At 43.4% G+C, this 15,101-nt stretch overlaps 1 protein-coding gene across 1 annotated transcript in view; it reads right to left on the reverse strand.

Moving 5' to 3' along the window:
* LOC132027619 (uncharacterized) overlaps positions 1–15,101 on the reverse strand; it is a 132,608-nt gene that overhangs the window by 18,798 nt on the left and 98,709 nt on the right. Inside the window, exon 3 of the mRNA XM_059416395.1 lies at positions 13,531–13,693. Coding sequence (XP_059272378.1) covers positions 13,531–13,693 — 163 coding nt within the window. The remainder of the gene's footprint in view (positions 1–13,530; positions 13,694–15,101) is intronic.

Genomic DNA, 15,101 nt, shown 5'->3' on the forward strand with positions numbered 1-15,101 from the left:
CTTATGCCAGAAAGCAGGGAAGTCCTCAAAAACAAGGGATGGGGGCATGTCACAAGGACACAGGCATCAGCCTGTAGGTAGGGACTACCTCGAGCCAAATATGAGACAAATACAAGACAAATATCAGTGTCAAATAATTAAAGATATTAATCAATGATAACGTTTGGTGGGAAAAGGCTTGAGTCTATAATGATAACAAGCAAGAAGGATGTGGTAGACGGGTGGACACTTGCTTCCAGAAGAATGTCAAGTACCAAGTGGTAAATGTGGAGAGAATGTTGGTGTTAAGGAATCACTATTTTGTAGCCATCACCATAACGGTTGGTTCAGGGCAGAATCATAAATGGGGGCTAAATCTAGGAGCGGAATTGCCAGTGTTATACAGGAAAACTGTATAACAGGACACATGACAAAATGCACCCATTATGGGTGGAGTTTGACAAGTTGGGACAAATTTATACACCTGTGTAGCCACCACTCAAATCAAGGGTCAAATCTTTTCCATCACCTTAAATATGCCCACATGTCCCTTTGCGGTCAACATCCCCCACACTTCAGCCTCAGGCAGCCACCCATCTGCTTCCCCTCATCAGATATGAGTTTTCCTTCTCTAGAATTTCACATAACTGGAACCATACACCACAGATTCTGTGGTCCTTGGCTACTTTCAAGGAACATAATGGTTTTGAGATTCATATATTCTGTTGCACATATCAGAACGTTGTTCCTCTTAATGGCTGAGTTGTATTCCATGGCATGGATATGCCACAATTTGTAAATGCACTCACCTGTTGATGGACGTTTGCGTTGTTTCCAGTTTGGGCCCATTGGAACAAAGTAGCCACGTCTATTTGGTGCATGAGTCCTGATATGGACATATGCTTTCATTTCATTTGTACAAATAACTAGGTGCAGAATCCTAGGTCATCTAGAAAGAGCATGTTTAACTTTCTAAAAAAAATCCCAGGTACTCTGCAATTCTTACACCATATTACATTCCCACAGCAATGTGCGGAGAATTATAGTTGCTCCAGATCCTTGGTATTGTCACTCTTTGTTTTATGTAGGCATTTCCAGCATAGGGAGTCAACTTGGGTAAGGAGCAGGATCCTGCATGGTCTGAAAACACCTCACCACAGATTGATTATAAGGAGCCAGGGCAAGTGATCTAGACAGTAGCAAAATCAGGCAATACTGATTGAAGTCACTACAAATGAGAGGCCATGGAGACCATGTGTCTTGGGATGACATATCCTTAGAAGGACACAATATCACTTCTGTAGTATTCTGACCAGGGCAAGGGGTCGGTGCCTGAGCCAAAACTGATCATGGCAAAACATACACAGACCCTCCATGGAGAACGTTCTGCTTTGAAAGGGGAATGCAGTCTTCAATATTTCAATGCTACAAAAAGTAAAGAAAGACTCAGGAATTGTTCCATATTGGGGATCCTAAAAAGACAAGATAATTAAATGCGTTACTTCACCCTAAATTGGATCCTGTCGTATGGGGGGGATGGGGAGAAGGGAGTACATGCATACACATGGAAATACTGCAAAAGTCTTTACAAAGCAAGTTGGCAAAATTAGATTGTGAGAAGGGAGATTAGGTAAAAGTATTGTATCACTGTGAAACTCACTGAGATTGATCCCTGTCCTGTGAATATATAATACTCTTATTCTTAGGAAATCTACACAAAGTGTGTAGGGGTAAACAATTATACTCTATGCAGCTTTCAATTGGTTCCAAAATTAGATAGATAGGTAGGTAGATAGATGATAGAACAAATGACAAAGCAAATAGATCAAGATGGCCTAAAATGTTAACAATCAGTGAATCTGGGTAATGCGTGTACTGAAATTCTTTGTACTATTTCTGTAACTTTTGCTGCTTGAATGTACTTACAAATTAAAAATAAAATAATTTTAAGTAGACTCCACACCCAGCATGGAGTGCAACACAGGGCTTGAACTCACAATCCTGATGTCAAGACCTGAGCTGAGTTTAAGAATCAGATGCTCGCAATGTCTACAATAACAAAACTGGAAAGAGCCCAGATGTCCATCAGGAAATGAAGGGATAAAGAAGATGTGGGGGGGTGTGGGTAATATTACTCAGCCATCAAAACGAATGAAATATTGCCATTTTCAATGACATGACTAGAGCTTAAGGGTATCATGCTAAGCAAAATAAGTCAGTCAGAGAAAGAAAATTATCATGTGATTTAACTCATATGTGGAACTTAAGAGAACAGATGAACATAGGGGAAGAAAAGGAAAAATAAAACAAGATGAAAACAGAGAGAGAGGCAACCATAAAAGATGCTGAACACAGGGTGCCTGGGTGGCTCAGTGGGTTAAAGCTTCTTCCTTCAGCTCAGGTCATGATCCCAGGGTCCTGGGATCGAGCCGCACATTGGCCTCTCTGCTCTGCAGGGAGCCTGCTTCCTCCTCTTTCTCTGCTTGCTTCTCTGCCTACTTGTGATCTCTGTCTGCCCAATAAATAAATAAAATCTTTTAAAAAAAGATGCTGAACTCTAGAAAACAAACTGAGTGTTCCTGGAGGGGAGGTCAGTAGGGGGATGGAGTAACTGGGGGATGGGCATTAAGGAGGGCAATTGACGTGATGAGCACTGGGTGTTGTATGCTACTGATGAGTCACTAAATTCTACCTCTGAAACTAATAATACACTCTATGTTAAATAAATTGAATTTAACTAAAGAAAAAATGATTAAAAAATAAAAAAGTCAGGTGCTCAACCAACTGAGCCACTCAGATGCCCCCAAATTTGAAAAAAAAAATTCAAGGGGGGTGGGGTTATGGACACTGGGGAGGGTATGTGCTATGGGGAGTGCTGTGAAGTGTGTAAACCTGATGATTCACAGACCTGTACCCCTGGAGATAAAAATACATTATATGTTTATTAAAAAAATAAATTTTTTTAAAAAGGGAAAAAAATTCAAATCACTAAGCCATGTTGGATCAGGATGGCACCTACCTTGTCTCATTTCTAAAATCTCTAGAAATTAGAAAAAAGAAAAAAAGATGAGATTTTAAAAAAAAATCAATACAGCCATGGAAGGAAATAAGGAGGAACATCTGTGGACCAAAAATGGTGACATCCTAAATAACAATAAGCAAATTAGAATAGAAGTCATCACTTAGGGGCGCCTGGGTGGCTCAGTGGGTTAAGCCGCTGCCTTCGGCTCAGGTCATGATCTCAGGGTCCTGGGATCGAGTCCCGCATCGGGCTCTCTGCTCAGCAGGGAGCCTGCTTCCCTCTGTCTCTCTCTCTGCCTGCCTCTCCCATCTACTTGTGATTTCTATCTGTCAAATAAATAAATAAAATCTTTAAAAAAAAAAAAAGAAGTCATCACTTAAAACAAAAACATAAAATTTCCACTCCTCCCTGCAAATACCAAAATCCAGAACTAAATAATGGCCCGCTGGTTTCAAGTTAGACGCAAGGGCATAAGAGTGAACCTTGAACTCCTACGCCATAGTTCGGCTCCAAGGAGGAGCGGTTTACAAATTCCAGGACGCTCAGTGATGGCAGCAACAAGCCTCTGCTCTCCATCCTGTTAAGGGGTGTAGCTCTTCTGGGAGTCCTGACCTGTTCCTGGCCACAGGCAACAGCCAAGGGCTCAGAGGCTCCTTCACCAATAGGAAGCAGTACATGGGGCTCAGAGAATGAATTGCCTTCTGTGTTCAGAGCAGTCATTATTTCTGATATGTGATGCTGCTCTCCCTAAACCTCTCTGACCGCCCCCCCCCCACCTCTCATCTCTAGGGGTTTACCCCCTTGACTTACTATCCTGCCTGCTTCTCTCTGACAAAGCCATTCACCATCCATCTGTTTCCACCTACGCCTTTTCCTAGAGTCCCCATCTTACTCTGGTTCACGTATACCCAAGTCTCATGTTCTCAGGTCTGCTAACATATCTCCTTCATGAACACTTCCCGTCTTCGGTTCTTGGTCCAATAAATCATGTTTCTCCTTCACTCCTAGAAGTTATAATCCTTACATTAGCCATTCATAACCCTATCCTCCATTTTGGTCCTCAGAAGCCAACCTTTCTAATTTCTCAGATAGTTGCTCTCACTCTCTCTCTCTCTCCCTCAAATAAATAAAATGAGGAAGGAAGGAAGAAGAAGGAGTGAGAGAAAGAGAGAAAGGAAGGGAGGGAGAGAGGGAGGAGTCTTATGTGATGTGATCACTTTCCCATTGTGCTAACCTGGGTTAGAGTCACTGTTGAAAGATCAACCCGGCATCTTACTCACATGCCAGTGTTTCTCCTGAATGACAACTCTAAGAATCATCCCAGAGGTTCTGGATCTCTTCTCGGCTACCAACATGAGCCATACACCTGCTCTACTCAGCAACCAGATGGCTGTGGAAAGGAAATGCCTAAACCAAAGCAACAGAGACTTCAGAAAAGCATCTCCACCAGTTGACCCCTTCTGGCTCGCTTACCATGACGCCTGAAACAAAGCCGGGTTCCAAGAAAATCCTAACAGAGCAATGTCAGTAAAATGAACCTGAGAAACTATGTGGAGCCGTGGATTTTTCTTATTATGATTGCATCCCCAAATAACAATTAATGCGGGCTGGTATGATCTCTCCTTTAATAATTGTTATTAGAGGGGCACCTGGGTGGCTCAGTGGGTTAAGCGTCTGCCTTTGGCTCAGGTCATGATCCCAGGGTCTCTGGTTGCAGCCCCACATCAGGTTCCTCACTCATCAGGGAGCCTGCTTCTGCCTCTGCCTCTCCATTACATGTGCTCTCTTGCTCACTCTCTCAAATAAATAAAATAAAATAAAAAAGAAGACTCCAACTAAGTGCTTTATTTGAATCTTTACACGGTGCTCTGAGATACTAGGTATCCATTTAACAGATGAGGAAACAAGGCTCAGCCACATGAAATAAACCAGCCACACTGGCACAGCTACTCAATGGCCACGCAAGGACTCTAGACCAGGCTGGACTTAACAGTTACCTCTGTTCTCCCCATGCTTCTTCCTTCTCTCCCTCTTGTTCACTTCAGCCCCTGTGCCCATGTCTCCAGAGTCAATACAGTTCAATTTTTTCGAACCTACCCGCCAAGAACCATTCTACTTAAAACTATCTCCAACTGGTCTCTCTCCCACAATATTTTCAGAATGAATTGCCAACAAGCATGCAAATTAGCTAAGCCGTGTCCTCGCGCAAAAGCACGCATCTGTCGCCTCTGCCACTTCCTCTCCGTCCCAAATTTGCCAGCGCTGCCCCTCCTGGGCTTTACCCATCGCTGTTTTACAAGATCTTCATTCCTTGCTAATTGTTCCGGCTCCTGCATTAACTTTTCCAGCAGATGGGCTGCAGGCCTGCGAAGTTGGAATAATGAAAGGAAATGAGAGCGCTCTCCCAAAGCTTCCTCCACCTCCAGTACCAATAAATCAGAAATTAAATGTTCCTGTTCCAGAGGGTCGTCAGAGCGCACCACCTCTGTGGGCCAGCTTATAACATTCTGCAGGGCCGCCAAAGCCAGGCACAGATGATGAGAACGTGCAACCATTTTATTACCTGGCAAGTGTATCTACCACAGAACTAGACTCTGATGCCATTTTTTAAAAGGAAGCCATATACATCATCACCCTGGGGCTGAGTTGAGTCAAGCCACAGGGTCCTGAAGGTAGAACATTCTGGGATGGATGGAGAACAGAGAAGGAGGAGAGGCCTCCGGTGGAGGACACAACATCTGCTTTACCTTGTTGGGTGCTGAATGCTTTTGCATGTCTGTAAATATTCGTGAGCTTTTGTATTTTTTTAAGATTTTTTTAAACTTATTTATTTGACAGAGACAGTGAGAGAGGGAACACAAGCAGGGGGAGTGAGAGAGGGAGAGGCAGACTCCCCATTGAGCAGGGAGCCTGATGTGGGGCTCCATCCCAGGACCCTGGGATCATGACCTGAGCCGAAGGCAGACGCTGAACTGACTGAGCCACCCAGGTGACCCAATATTTATGAGCTTTATTCTGGGATCTGGTTAAGTTTCTTGGCAGCACTAGGATTCTTGTAGGTCTTATATTTTTAAAAAATTTTAAGGCAAAACCAGAGCAACATGTGGTCTAAAGTTAATTTTGTTCCATGATGGGGACACAATCCTTCTCAGTATTCGGCCCAAACCCTCTTAAGAGACTAGGGCCATGGGGTGCCTGGATGATTTAGTCGGTTATGCACTTGACTCTTGATCTTGGCTCAGGTCATGATCTCAGAGTTGTGAGAGCCAGCTCTGCCTTGGGCTCCATGCTATGCATGGAACCTGCTTGGGATTCTCTCTCTCTCCCTCTTCTTCTGTCCCTCCTCCCCTGCCTTAAGAAAGGGCTATTTCCTAAGCAAGCCTGAAGCGCTCTTTGCCCCACTCACACTTTACCCACATGTAGAAAGTCATTTCACAGTTTTCCCTGCATCTTCAGCTCCCACTGTGCTGGTGAGACCCAGCTAAAAGACCACCTCCCCCATAAAGTCTTTCCTGCATCCACCAGAAGTGATTTCCCTTCTCTGAACTCTGTTGGCAATGCTCACCCTCTCATATGCCACATACCACAACGTGCACGTTGATGTCCACACTAGACAGTAATCTCCTTATGAACAGAAATCACTTCCTCAGCAACCCCAGCTACTACCCGTCCCTACTATCTATCAGTAAATGTGAACAGATGAACAAACAAAAGGGCAAAAATTGTCATCCCATCACGGAGAACTTAATTCAGAGTCACTAGACACACTTGGCAAAGTGAAGAGAAACAGACCACAATTTACGGAAAGCAGGGAGTTCCCACCCATCATTCAGGAATATTCTAGAAGGAAAGAGAACACGGGACACATTACGCTCCCTTTCCAATCCAAGTCTCACCAGGTATACTCCCAATGTTAAAAACAATCCTCTCATGAAATGGGCCTTCTATGTAAGCCCAGTGTTTCTTCAAGTGCTTAACTAAAGAAATAAGTTGCCTGATTCAATGCTAGGAATAAATCATGTGGTTGAACTGAGAGTTGATCCACTGACAACGAACGTGGTGCCTTCCTAGGGAATTGTCAAGGGTGATTATGACCTCATGTGTCACCTTAATCAGAACTTCAGAACCAGACATTGGTTTAATATGTGACTCTCTCAATTTTCTAGAGAATGAACCGTGTGTAACCGGTCTTATATCTGATACACTATAGGGGACAGATGTGTAAGTGGTTCTGAGCTGAACAGAACTCAAATACCATGTAAGTAGCCATCCTACGGCAGGTTGTGGTTCATAATTATACCTCTTTCCTCCGAGAATTGTGCAAATACTGTGCCCAAAATAAATCGCGTATTGTTAATATACAATGGAGCTCTTAGGTTGCTACTAGACTTTTTACATATCAAAGAGCTGAGTGGTATAGCTTCACATTCTCCTCCAGTTGGCCCTTATGCCTTTTTTCCCCCATCAGGTCCCTCATACACTTTGGGGTTCACAAGCGAAACACCTCAACTAACAGCAGTTCTTCAAAAACTCTGAACTGAACTTAGCCATTTGCAATCAGCTTAAGTTCCATCTTGGTGGGATCATATGTTTGAATCTTTGTAATTAACATTATTGATATCATTTTGAGTTGTGTGCTCACTGAGATGTAAAAACTGTCAGGAATCACTAAACCATTAACATACCAAGGTCTGGCTTTAGTGACAGTTACCACAAACTCAGTGGCTTAGAATAATAGAAATTTCTTCTCTCCCAGTTCTGGAGGCCAAGAGCCCACAATCTGTACCACTGGGCCAAAATTATAGCATCGAACGGGACTGTGTGTTTCTGGAGGCAGTTGGGGAGAATCCATTCCTTGCCTCTTTCACCTTATGGTGGCCATTGGCTTTCCTCAGCTTATGGTCACATCTCTGATCTTCAAGGCCACCATCTTCAAATATCTCTTTGCCTTGTTTTCATGTGGCTTTCTGTTCTGTGTTTATGTGCTCTCTCTCTGCCTCCATCTCTTAATGTTTTTTTGGTTGGCTTTTTTTCCTTAGATTATTTATTTATTTATTTATTTGAGAACGTGAGCAAGAGAGCACAAGCAGAAGAAGCATCAGAGGGAGAGGGAGAAGCAGACTCCCTGCTGAGCAAGGAGTCCAATGTGGGGGGGGGCTCAGTTCTAGGACCCTGAGATCATGACCTAAGCCAAAGGCAGATGCTTAACCAACTGAGCTACACAGGCGCCCCCCTACCTCTATCTTATACGGATACATTCAATTTCATTTAGGACCCACCTGGGTGATTCCAGATCCTAAATCCTTCCCACTCTCAGATTCTAAATTTAATCATATCGATAAAGACACTTTTTCTAGATAAGGTAATATTTTCAGGTTCCAGAGGTTAAGACCTGAGGAATGGCATGGATGGAACTAGAGGATATTATGCTGAGCAAAGTAGGTCAGTCAGAGAAAGACAATTATCATATGATCTCTCTGATATGAGGAGTTTGAGAAGCAGGGTAGGGGGTCGTAGGGGAAGGGAGGGAAAAAAATAAAACAAGATGGGACCAGGGAGGGAGACAAACCATAAGAGACTCTCAATCTCAGGAAACAAACTGAGGGTTGCTGGGGGAAGGGGGGGAGGGAGAAGGTGGCTGGGTGATGGACACTGGGGAGGGTATGTGCTATGGTGACTGCTTTGAATTATGTAAGACTGAGGATTCCCAGACCTGAACCCCTGAAGCAAACAATACATTATATGTTAATAAAAATAAATAAAAATTTAAAATAAAATAAATATATATATATATTTTAATCTATTTTAAAAAAGAATATTCTATAGGGTTCAAGTAATGGATGCTTACTAGAAGCTAATATAGCAATGCTATGTCCATTAAATAGAACAGGCCAATTTTTTCCTCATATATGACATATGTCAGAAGATTAAAAGAACTAGTTTCCTTGAATATATATATATGTATCTCATCTTCCGTGAGCAGTCTTGACCCATGTGCCCACCATGACACCACACTCATCATACTCCTAACCAAGTGAAATCAGCTTCATTGTGAGTACACACATTTTACTGAAGACTGAAAGGGAGAGAGGGATGGGAGGGGTGGTGGAAAGGGGATTTACAACATGCAACAAAATTTCACTTTAAAAAATTGCTGGGGTGCCCGGGTGGCTCAGTCAGTTAGGCGGCCAACTCTTGATTTCAACTCAGGTCATGGTCTCGGGGTCATGGAATTGAGCCCCATATCAGGCTCCATGCTCAGCAGGAAATCTGCTTAGGATTCTCTCTCTCCCTCTGCTTCGGCCCCTCTCCACTCCTCTTGCTTGAGCTTGCTCTCTCTAGGATAAAATAAATTAATCTTTTTAAAAAATTCCTCCTGGAAATGCAAATCAAAACCACAATGAGGTATCATCTCACACCCGTCAGAAAGGCTAGCATCCGAAACACAAAAAATAACAGGGATGGCTAGGATTTGGAGAAGAAAGAATCTTGATGGTAAGAAAGCAAACTAATGCAGCCACTGTAGGAAACAGTTTAGAGGTTCCTCAAAAAATTAAAAATAGAATTACCCCACCCCCTCACACACACAAATAAATAAAAAATAAAATAAAATAAAAATAGAATTGCCATATGATCCTAGCAATTCCATTTCTGGGTATTTAACTAAAAAAGATATATGCACCCCACTGGGTATTTAACTAGAAAAGTTATATGAACCCCCTAGGTTTATTGCAACATTAGAGCTAAGATAGGGTAGTAGCCTGAGTGTCCATCGACAGATGAATAGATGAAAAGATGTGGCGCAGATATCTAATGGGATATTACTCAGCCATAAAAAAGAATGGGATCTTGCCATTTGCAACGATACAGATGGGGCTAGAGAGTAATCATGCTAAAACAGATACATTATTGCACTTACATGTGGAATTTAAAAAACAAAACAAGTGAATAAGCGAAGAAACACTAAAACAGACTCTTAAATACAGAGAACAAACTGGTGTTGTGGGGTTGGGGGATAGAAACAAAATAGATAAAGAGGATTAAGAGGTACAAATTTCCAGTTATAAAATAAATCACGTTGGGGTGCCTGGGTGGCTCAGTGGGTTAAAGCCTCTGCCTTCGGCTCAGGTCATGATCCTAGGGTCCTGGAATGGAGCCCCACATCAGGCTCTCTGCTCAGCGGGGAGCCTGCTTCCCCCCCCCCCCCCCCCGCCCCGCCTGCCTCTCTGCCTAATTGTGATCTCTGTCGAATAAATGAGTAAAATCTTTTTAAATAAATAAATAAAATCATGGAGATAAAAAGGGTAACCTAGGGAATACGGTCGATAATATAGTAATAGCGTCATATGGTGACTACACTTCCTGTGGTAAGCAGTGATTTGTGTATAGAACTTTTGAATTACTAGGTTACACCCTTGACATTATTATAACATTGTATGTTAACTATATTTCAATAATAAAATTTTTTTAAAGCTCAGATATAAGATAAATTATATATTTAAAAAATATCCTCCTGAGACCATGTTTTCTCCCCCTCCACTTGTGCTCTGGGCACTAAAATGCTTTACCATGCTTCCCTCCTTTGTTTTTCTAAATCCCTCCCTATTGTCCTAAGCAACTCAATTCTTGTCTGGAGCTTGCAAATTTCCGCCCCGCCCAAAAAGAGCTCTCCAGTTACCTAAACCCACCATCCTCAGAAAGTAACTGACAAAAAAAATGTGAGTTACAAACAGGATTGTTCAAGCCTCACATACCAGCTCCAGCCAGTCATTGGCTTACACAGCGACCAACACAGTCCCTTCTAGAAAGGAATCTGATGCTAAGGAAAATATAAATTCTAATTATTTAATTATGACAGTTAATCAATCACTGTTTGTCCCTCTCTTCATAGTCTTCAATATCTTGTGCACTGTATAAGTTGGGGGGGAAGACTCCCCAGTTTCATCAAAGATTCCATACAAATGACAAAGTTTTATGAAAACTAATTCTAATTTCTGTTCCCTCCAAAAAAACTGACCTTATGGCTTTTTTGTCACCACCATCCCCAGAAAACATTTTTGTAGTAAACACATTTTTCCCACTCAGGCATTATGAGAGTTAAGAAAATATTCTTCAGTGTTTGAAACATTTCCTCTGGACGTTTCCTTTCAGAAGCTAGTAGGTTTCCGAGAATCTTCCCAAATTCTCCAAATATGCCTGGCAGCAGTTTGGAAATAACAGAACCCTGGAATGATTCCCTGGATCCACTTCTCCCAACTAGTTTGGCTGGCAAGATTCATCTTTCCAATCAATACTTTAGTAGCTAGAAATCCATAAATGAAATGGTTTTGCCCTTTTCAATTGCACATGAATCATTTCCCCAGCTCTCTGACACATCACACTTTTTATATGAATTGAATTAAATTAGCTGAAGTCCCAATCTGTCTACCAGTCACCATAGAGGGTATGAAAATGAGTGAGACCATCCTTGCCACCAAGAAGAATTAGGAACAGGAGAGCGCAAACAATGTAGCAGCTTGACAAGAGCACAGGCAGATAAAGTCACTGGTAACAAATGTTGCACTGGGAAACTGTTTTGACCAACCAGTTTCAGGACCCAACTGCTTTCCTAGATTAGAAGACCCACCTGGATTTACATGGGGATTATTTCCACATAGATCATTATCAGGTAGTTGGAGAATATAGCCCTAGAGTGGGTGGTTTTTGTTTTTGGTTTTGGGTTTTTTTCCTTCTTTGGCCAGATCTTCAAAAATATCTATCTCAGAAACAACATCAACCCAAAAAAAAATGGGTCAGTTGTGAGGTTTAAAACCTGTGGGATGGATTGAAAATATCCGAAAGGATGAGGAGGACAGGAGGTAAAGAAAGAAAAAAGAAGGCAGAAAAGCAGGAAAGTGTAAAAGAATCATAGCTCGAAGAGAGAGCCGTTACAAGACTTGTGAATATATAACACATGGATAAGCCCAAATTCTGCACTGAAAACCACCAGGTTCAGCCTGAATCCCTCATTAGAGTCTACTCAGGACCATTAGAGGACCAGGAGCCCAGAGTCTGGTTCTAAAGAGGGAGACCTTTTCCAATTGTCATTTTAAATCCTCGGGTCGCTAATCTTCACATATGCTCCCAGCTTGAAGATTTAAAAAAATGAGGTCAGGCCCCTCAGTAGGGGGGCTGTGATTGGGGGGTGTGGGGGGCCATATGTTATAAACAGAAAGCCTGTGAATGTTTTCTGACAGTCTCTAAAAATGAAAATGCCTTTGGCTTCTCCCTGATCGTTCCAAAACTGCACCTCTGAACAAGGACAGGGCACTCTTCACGGTTGACGGCTTTCGGGAGCAGAACATCGTGAGAATACGATTTCTCTTCTTACAGAGAAAAAAAAAAAATCAGATGCCTCTTGACAGAGACTACATCCAGGAGCAGAAGGGGTGCCTGCTAGCTGCTGGCCCGCAGTGAAGGGCATTGGCGAAGACAAAAGGTATTTTCCCTTCTGCGGCAGAGAGAAGCCCATCTGTTATCCTGCCCAGGCGCGGTGCCGGGGAAATCCTTCATGAGCAAGAAGGCTCCTGCCAGAGTTCCCTGGAAACACTCCCCAGACGATCCCGCCCCCGCGTGCTGCTTCTCAGCCTGCACTTTTGTATTTTTCGTTTTTATTCCTCCAGAGCACTAGGCAGAGAGGGGTGCCTGTGATTTACAGCTCACAGGAGGGGTCTGCCTTCAAAGCTGTCAGAAATGGGTAGTGTTGTTTCGCCCTGGAACAGTATGGATTGCCTGAACTCAGAGACACACACAACTAAGGACGGTCTCCTTGCACCCAGGCTTATGGGAGGTGGAAGCTAGCCAAAGCGGAGACCCTCCCAAGATCACTGAGATGGGATCTGCGTGAAAGCAGGGTCCCTAGGGTTGAGGGATGGGCTCCCGTCACAGCTACCCTGTCCTGCTGATGGCCAGGCTTCTCTGAACCAGAGCCAATGTGACTTTCTGAGCACTGGATGCAGGAAGGGACTTCTTATCCTCTGGCCCTGGGAGGAAAGAAGAGAGAGAGCCAGGCCTCACAATAAGAACCCTGTGCACCCCAACCGTTTCCATGGTGAGCCCTGAGAATGGGCAGAAACAGTCATTGCTCACTGATCTGGGCCACCCAAGGCACACTAAGCCCTTCCCCAGAGGCAGGTGTATGCACTTCTCATCTGTCTTTGGAATGCTTCTGCACAAAATACCTATACACCTCTCTGCTCCTAGGCTTTGGGAATACAGAAATCGAACCTCTCCACCCATTTGTAGAGCTCTCCCCTCCTTCTGCTTTTTTTCAAGGGTTAATTCGTCCTTTCCCTGAACTGATTTGTGCCATGGGGGACATTGGAGAGCCTTCTGGAATGAAAGACATAAGCCCTGGGTTTCCTCCACAAATCAGACTACCCATCGGTTGCCAGGATCTGATGCCTCCCTGTAAAAATGACACCAACCCAGCTGGGCACCTGGTCATCTTGTGGGACGCCGGGCACAGGAGCTGGCTGGTTCTCCCTGACCTTTAGAAGTCCTTGGCTTGAGGCATGGTGTTGAATGGTGCTCTCTTGTTCCTTTACTTCGCTGCAAATGTTGATGATCCAGGGAAGGGAAAGCCCAGAGCTGTGACATTGAACAGCGAAGCAAGAATAGGGCAGCAGCACCACCACTCTCAAATTTGCAGAACTGCAGAAAAGAACATGAAAGAAAACCTGGGTGCATGAAAACAGAGCTGCCATGAGCACCTACGGACCCCTTTTCCCTGGGACCGCAAGAAGCCACATCACTCCCTTTGTAACTACCAAACCAAACAAGGAGAGTTTCATTCCTTGTCCATTGACCCTAACCAATGCAGGCAAGCCATCTGGGTATTCCAGTAATCAAACTACAGAGAAGATTTTCAGCCTTTGGGTTTTCAGCGTTTCGATGATCTACAAAGATCAGTAGCATCGAATGGACATCCCTCATTTTATCACGCTTTGCAGATAACTGTGTTCATTTCAAATCGCCACAAACCCCGAGTCCACGCAGCCTATCCGCCCCATTTTTTTTTCCAACAGCATGTTCTCCTTTTTCAGTCATTCTGGCAGTATTTCAAACTTTTTCATTGTTAGGACATTCGTTATGGTGATTCCGTGATGAGCGATGATGACGCATAGGCGGCAAGCTCGGATAATGGCTAACATCTTTGAGCCACAACACACTTTTAAATCAAGGTGTGTGCCTTGTGTTTTAACGCACAATGTTATTGCACACTTGATGGATGGCAGCTGAGTATAAACACAACTCTCATGTGCACTGGGAAGCCCAAGGACTCAAGTGACTCCCTTGACTGTGGCACTTGCTTTATTTGTTTTACTGTGGATTTCTGGAATTTAAGAGGCAGTACCTCCAAGGCAAGGTATAATGAACAGATCGTCACTTTGATTCCGTGTGAATGTAGCCTTTTAGGCTGCAGAAGGAAAGTGCTCTGAGAAAAGAACAGAATTCATTCCTTTATAGAAATTCTAATGTCCGGTCCATCATGGCAAACACCGCATGTGATCAAGCCAGTCCCCAGCCTGCAGTGACCTTTGGTGTACGGCATATCGCTTTTGCAAAACAGGAAAAAAAAAAAAAAGTGCAAGTTGAGAAGTCTAAAGAAGAGTGTTTCTGCTCAGTGTGGACCAGATGGAGAAAACTCCACCGAAATGACAGAAACAACTAAAAAACGCCAGTCCACCTTTTCTCCAAGTCTGTGAAGCAGAATCGAGGACCGGCTCCCTAAGGCAATAAAAACAACAAAGAGCCCATGGCTGATGGGAGAGGGATGGAGAAGTGTCCTTTCTGGAATATATAAGCTGTGAAACATTTGCAAGAGATTAGAAAGAAATTTCCTAGGATGCAAAGAAATACCTAGGATGGAGCATACTTTTCCACATTGCATGTTCTGGCATGAAAAGAAATCCTATCTTCCAAATCTTGATGAGCCTTCATTCAGATTCTCGTTATTTAAATTAACCCTGTGTTCCCAGTGAGGCAACTGGACAAAGGTGCACACACAGAAAGACATTTGCAGATTACCCGGCGCCACTCCCCCATTTTATGCAAAAGG

Source organism: Mustela nigripes, chromosome 12 (assembly GCF_022355385.1).
Source record: "Mustela nigripes isolate SB6536 chromosome 12, MUSNIG.SB6536, whole genome shotgun sequence".
Lineage (NCBI taxonomy): Eukaryota > Metazoa > Chordata > Mammalia > Carnivora > Mustelidae > Mustela > Mustela nigripes.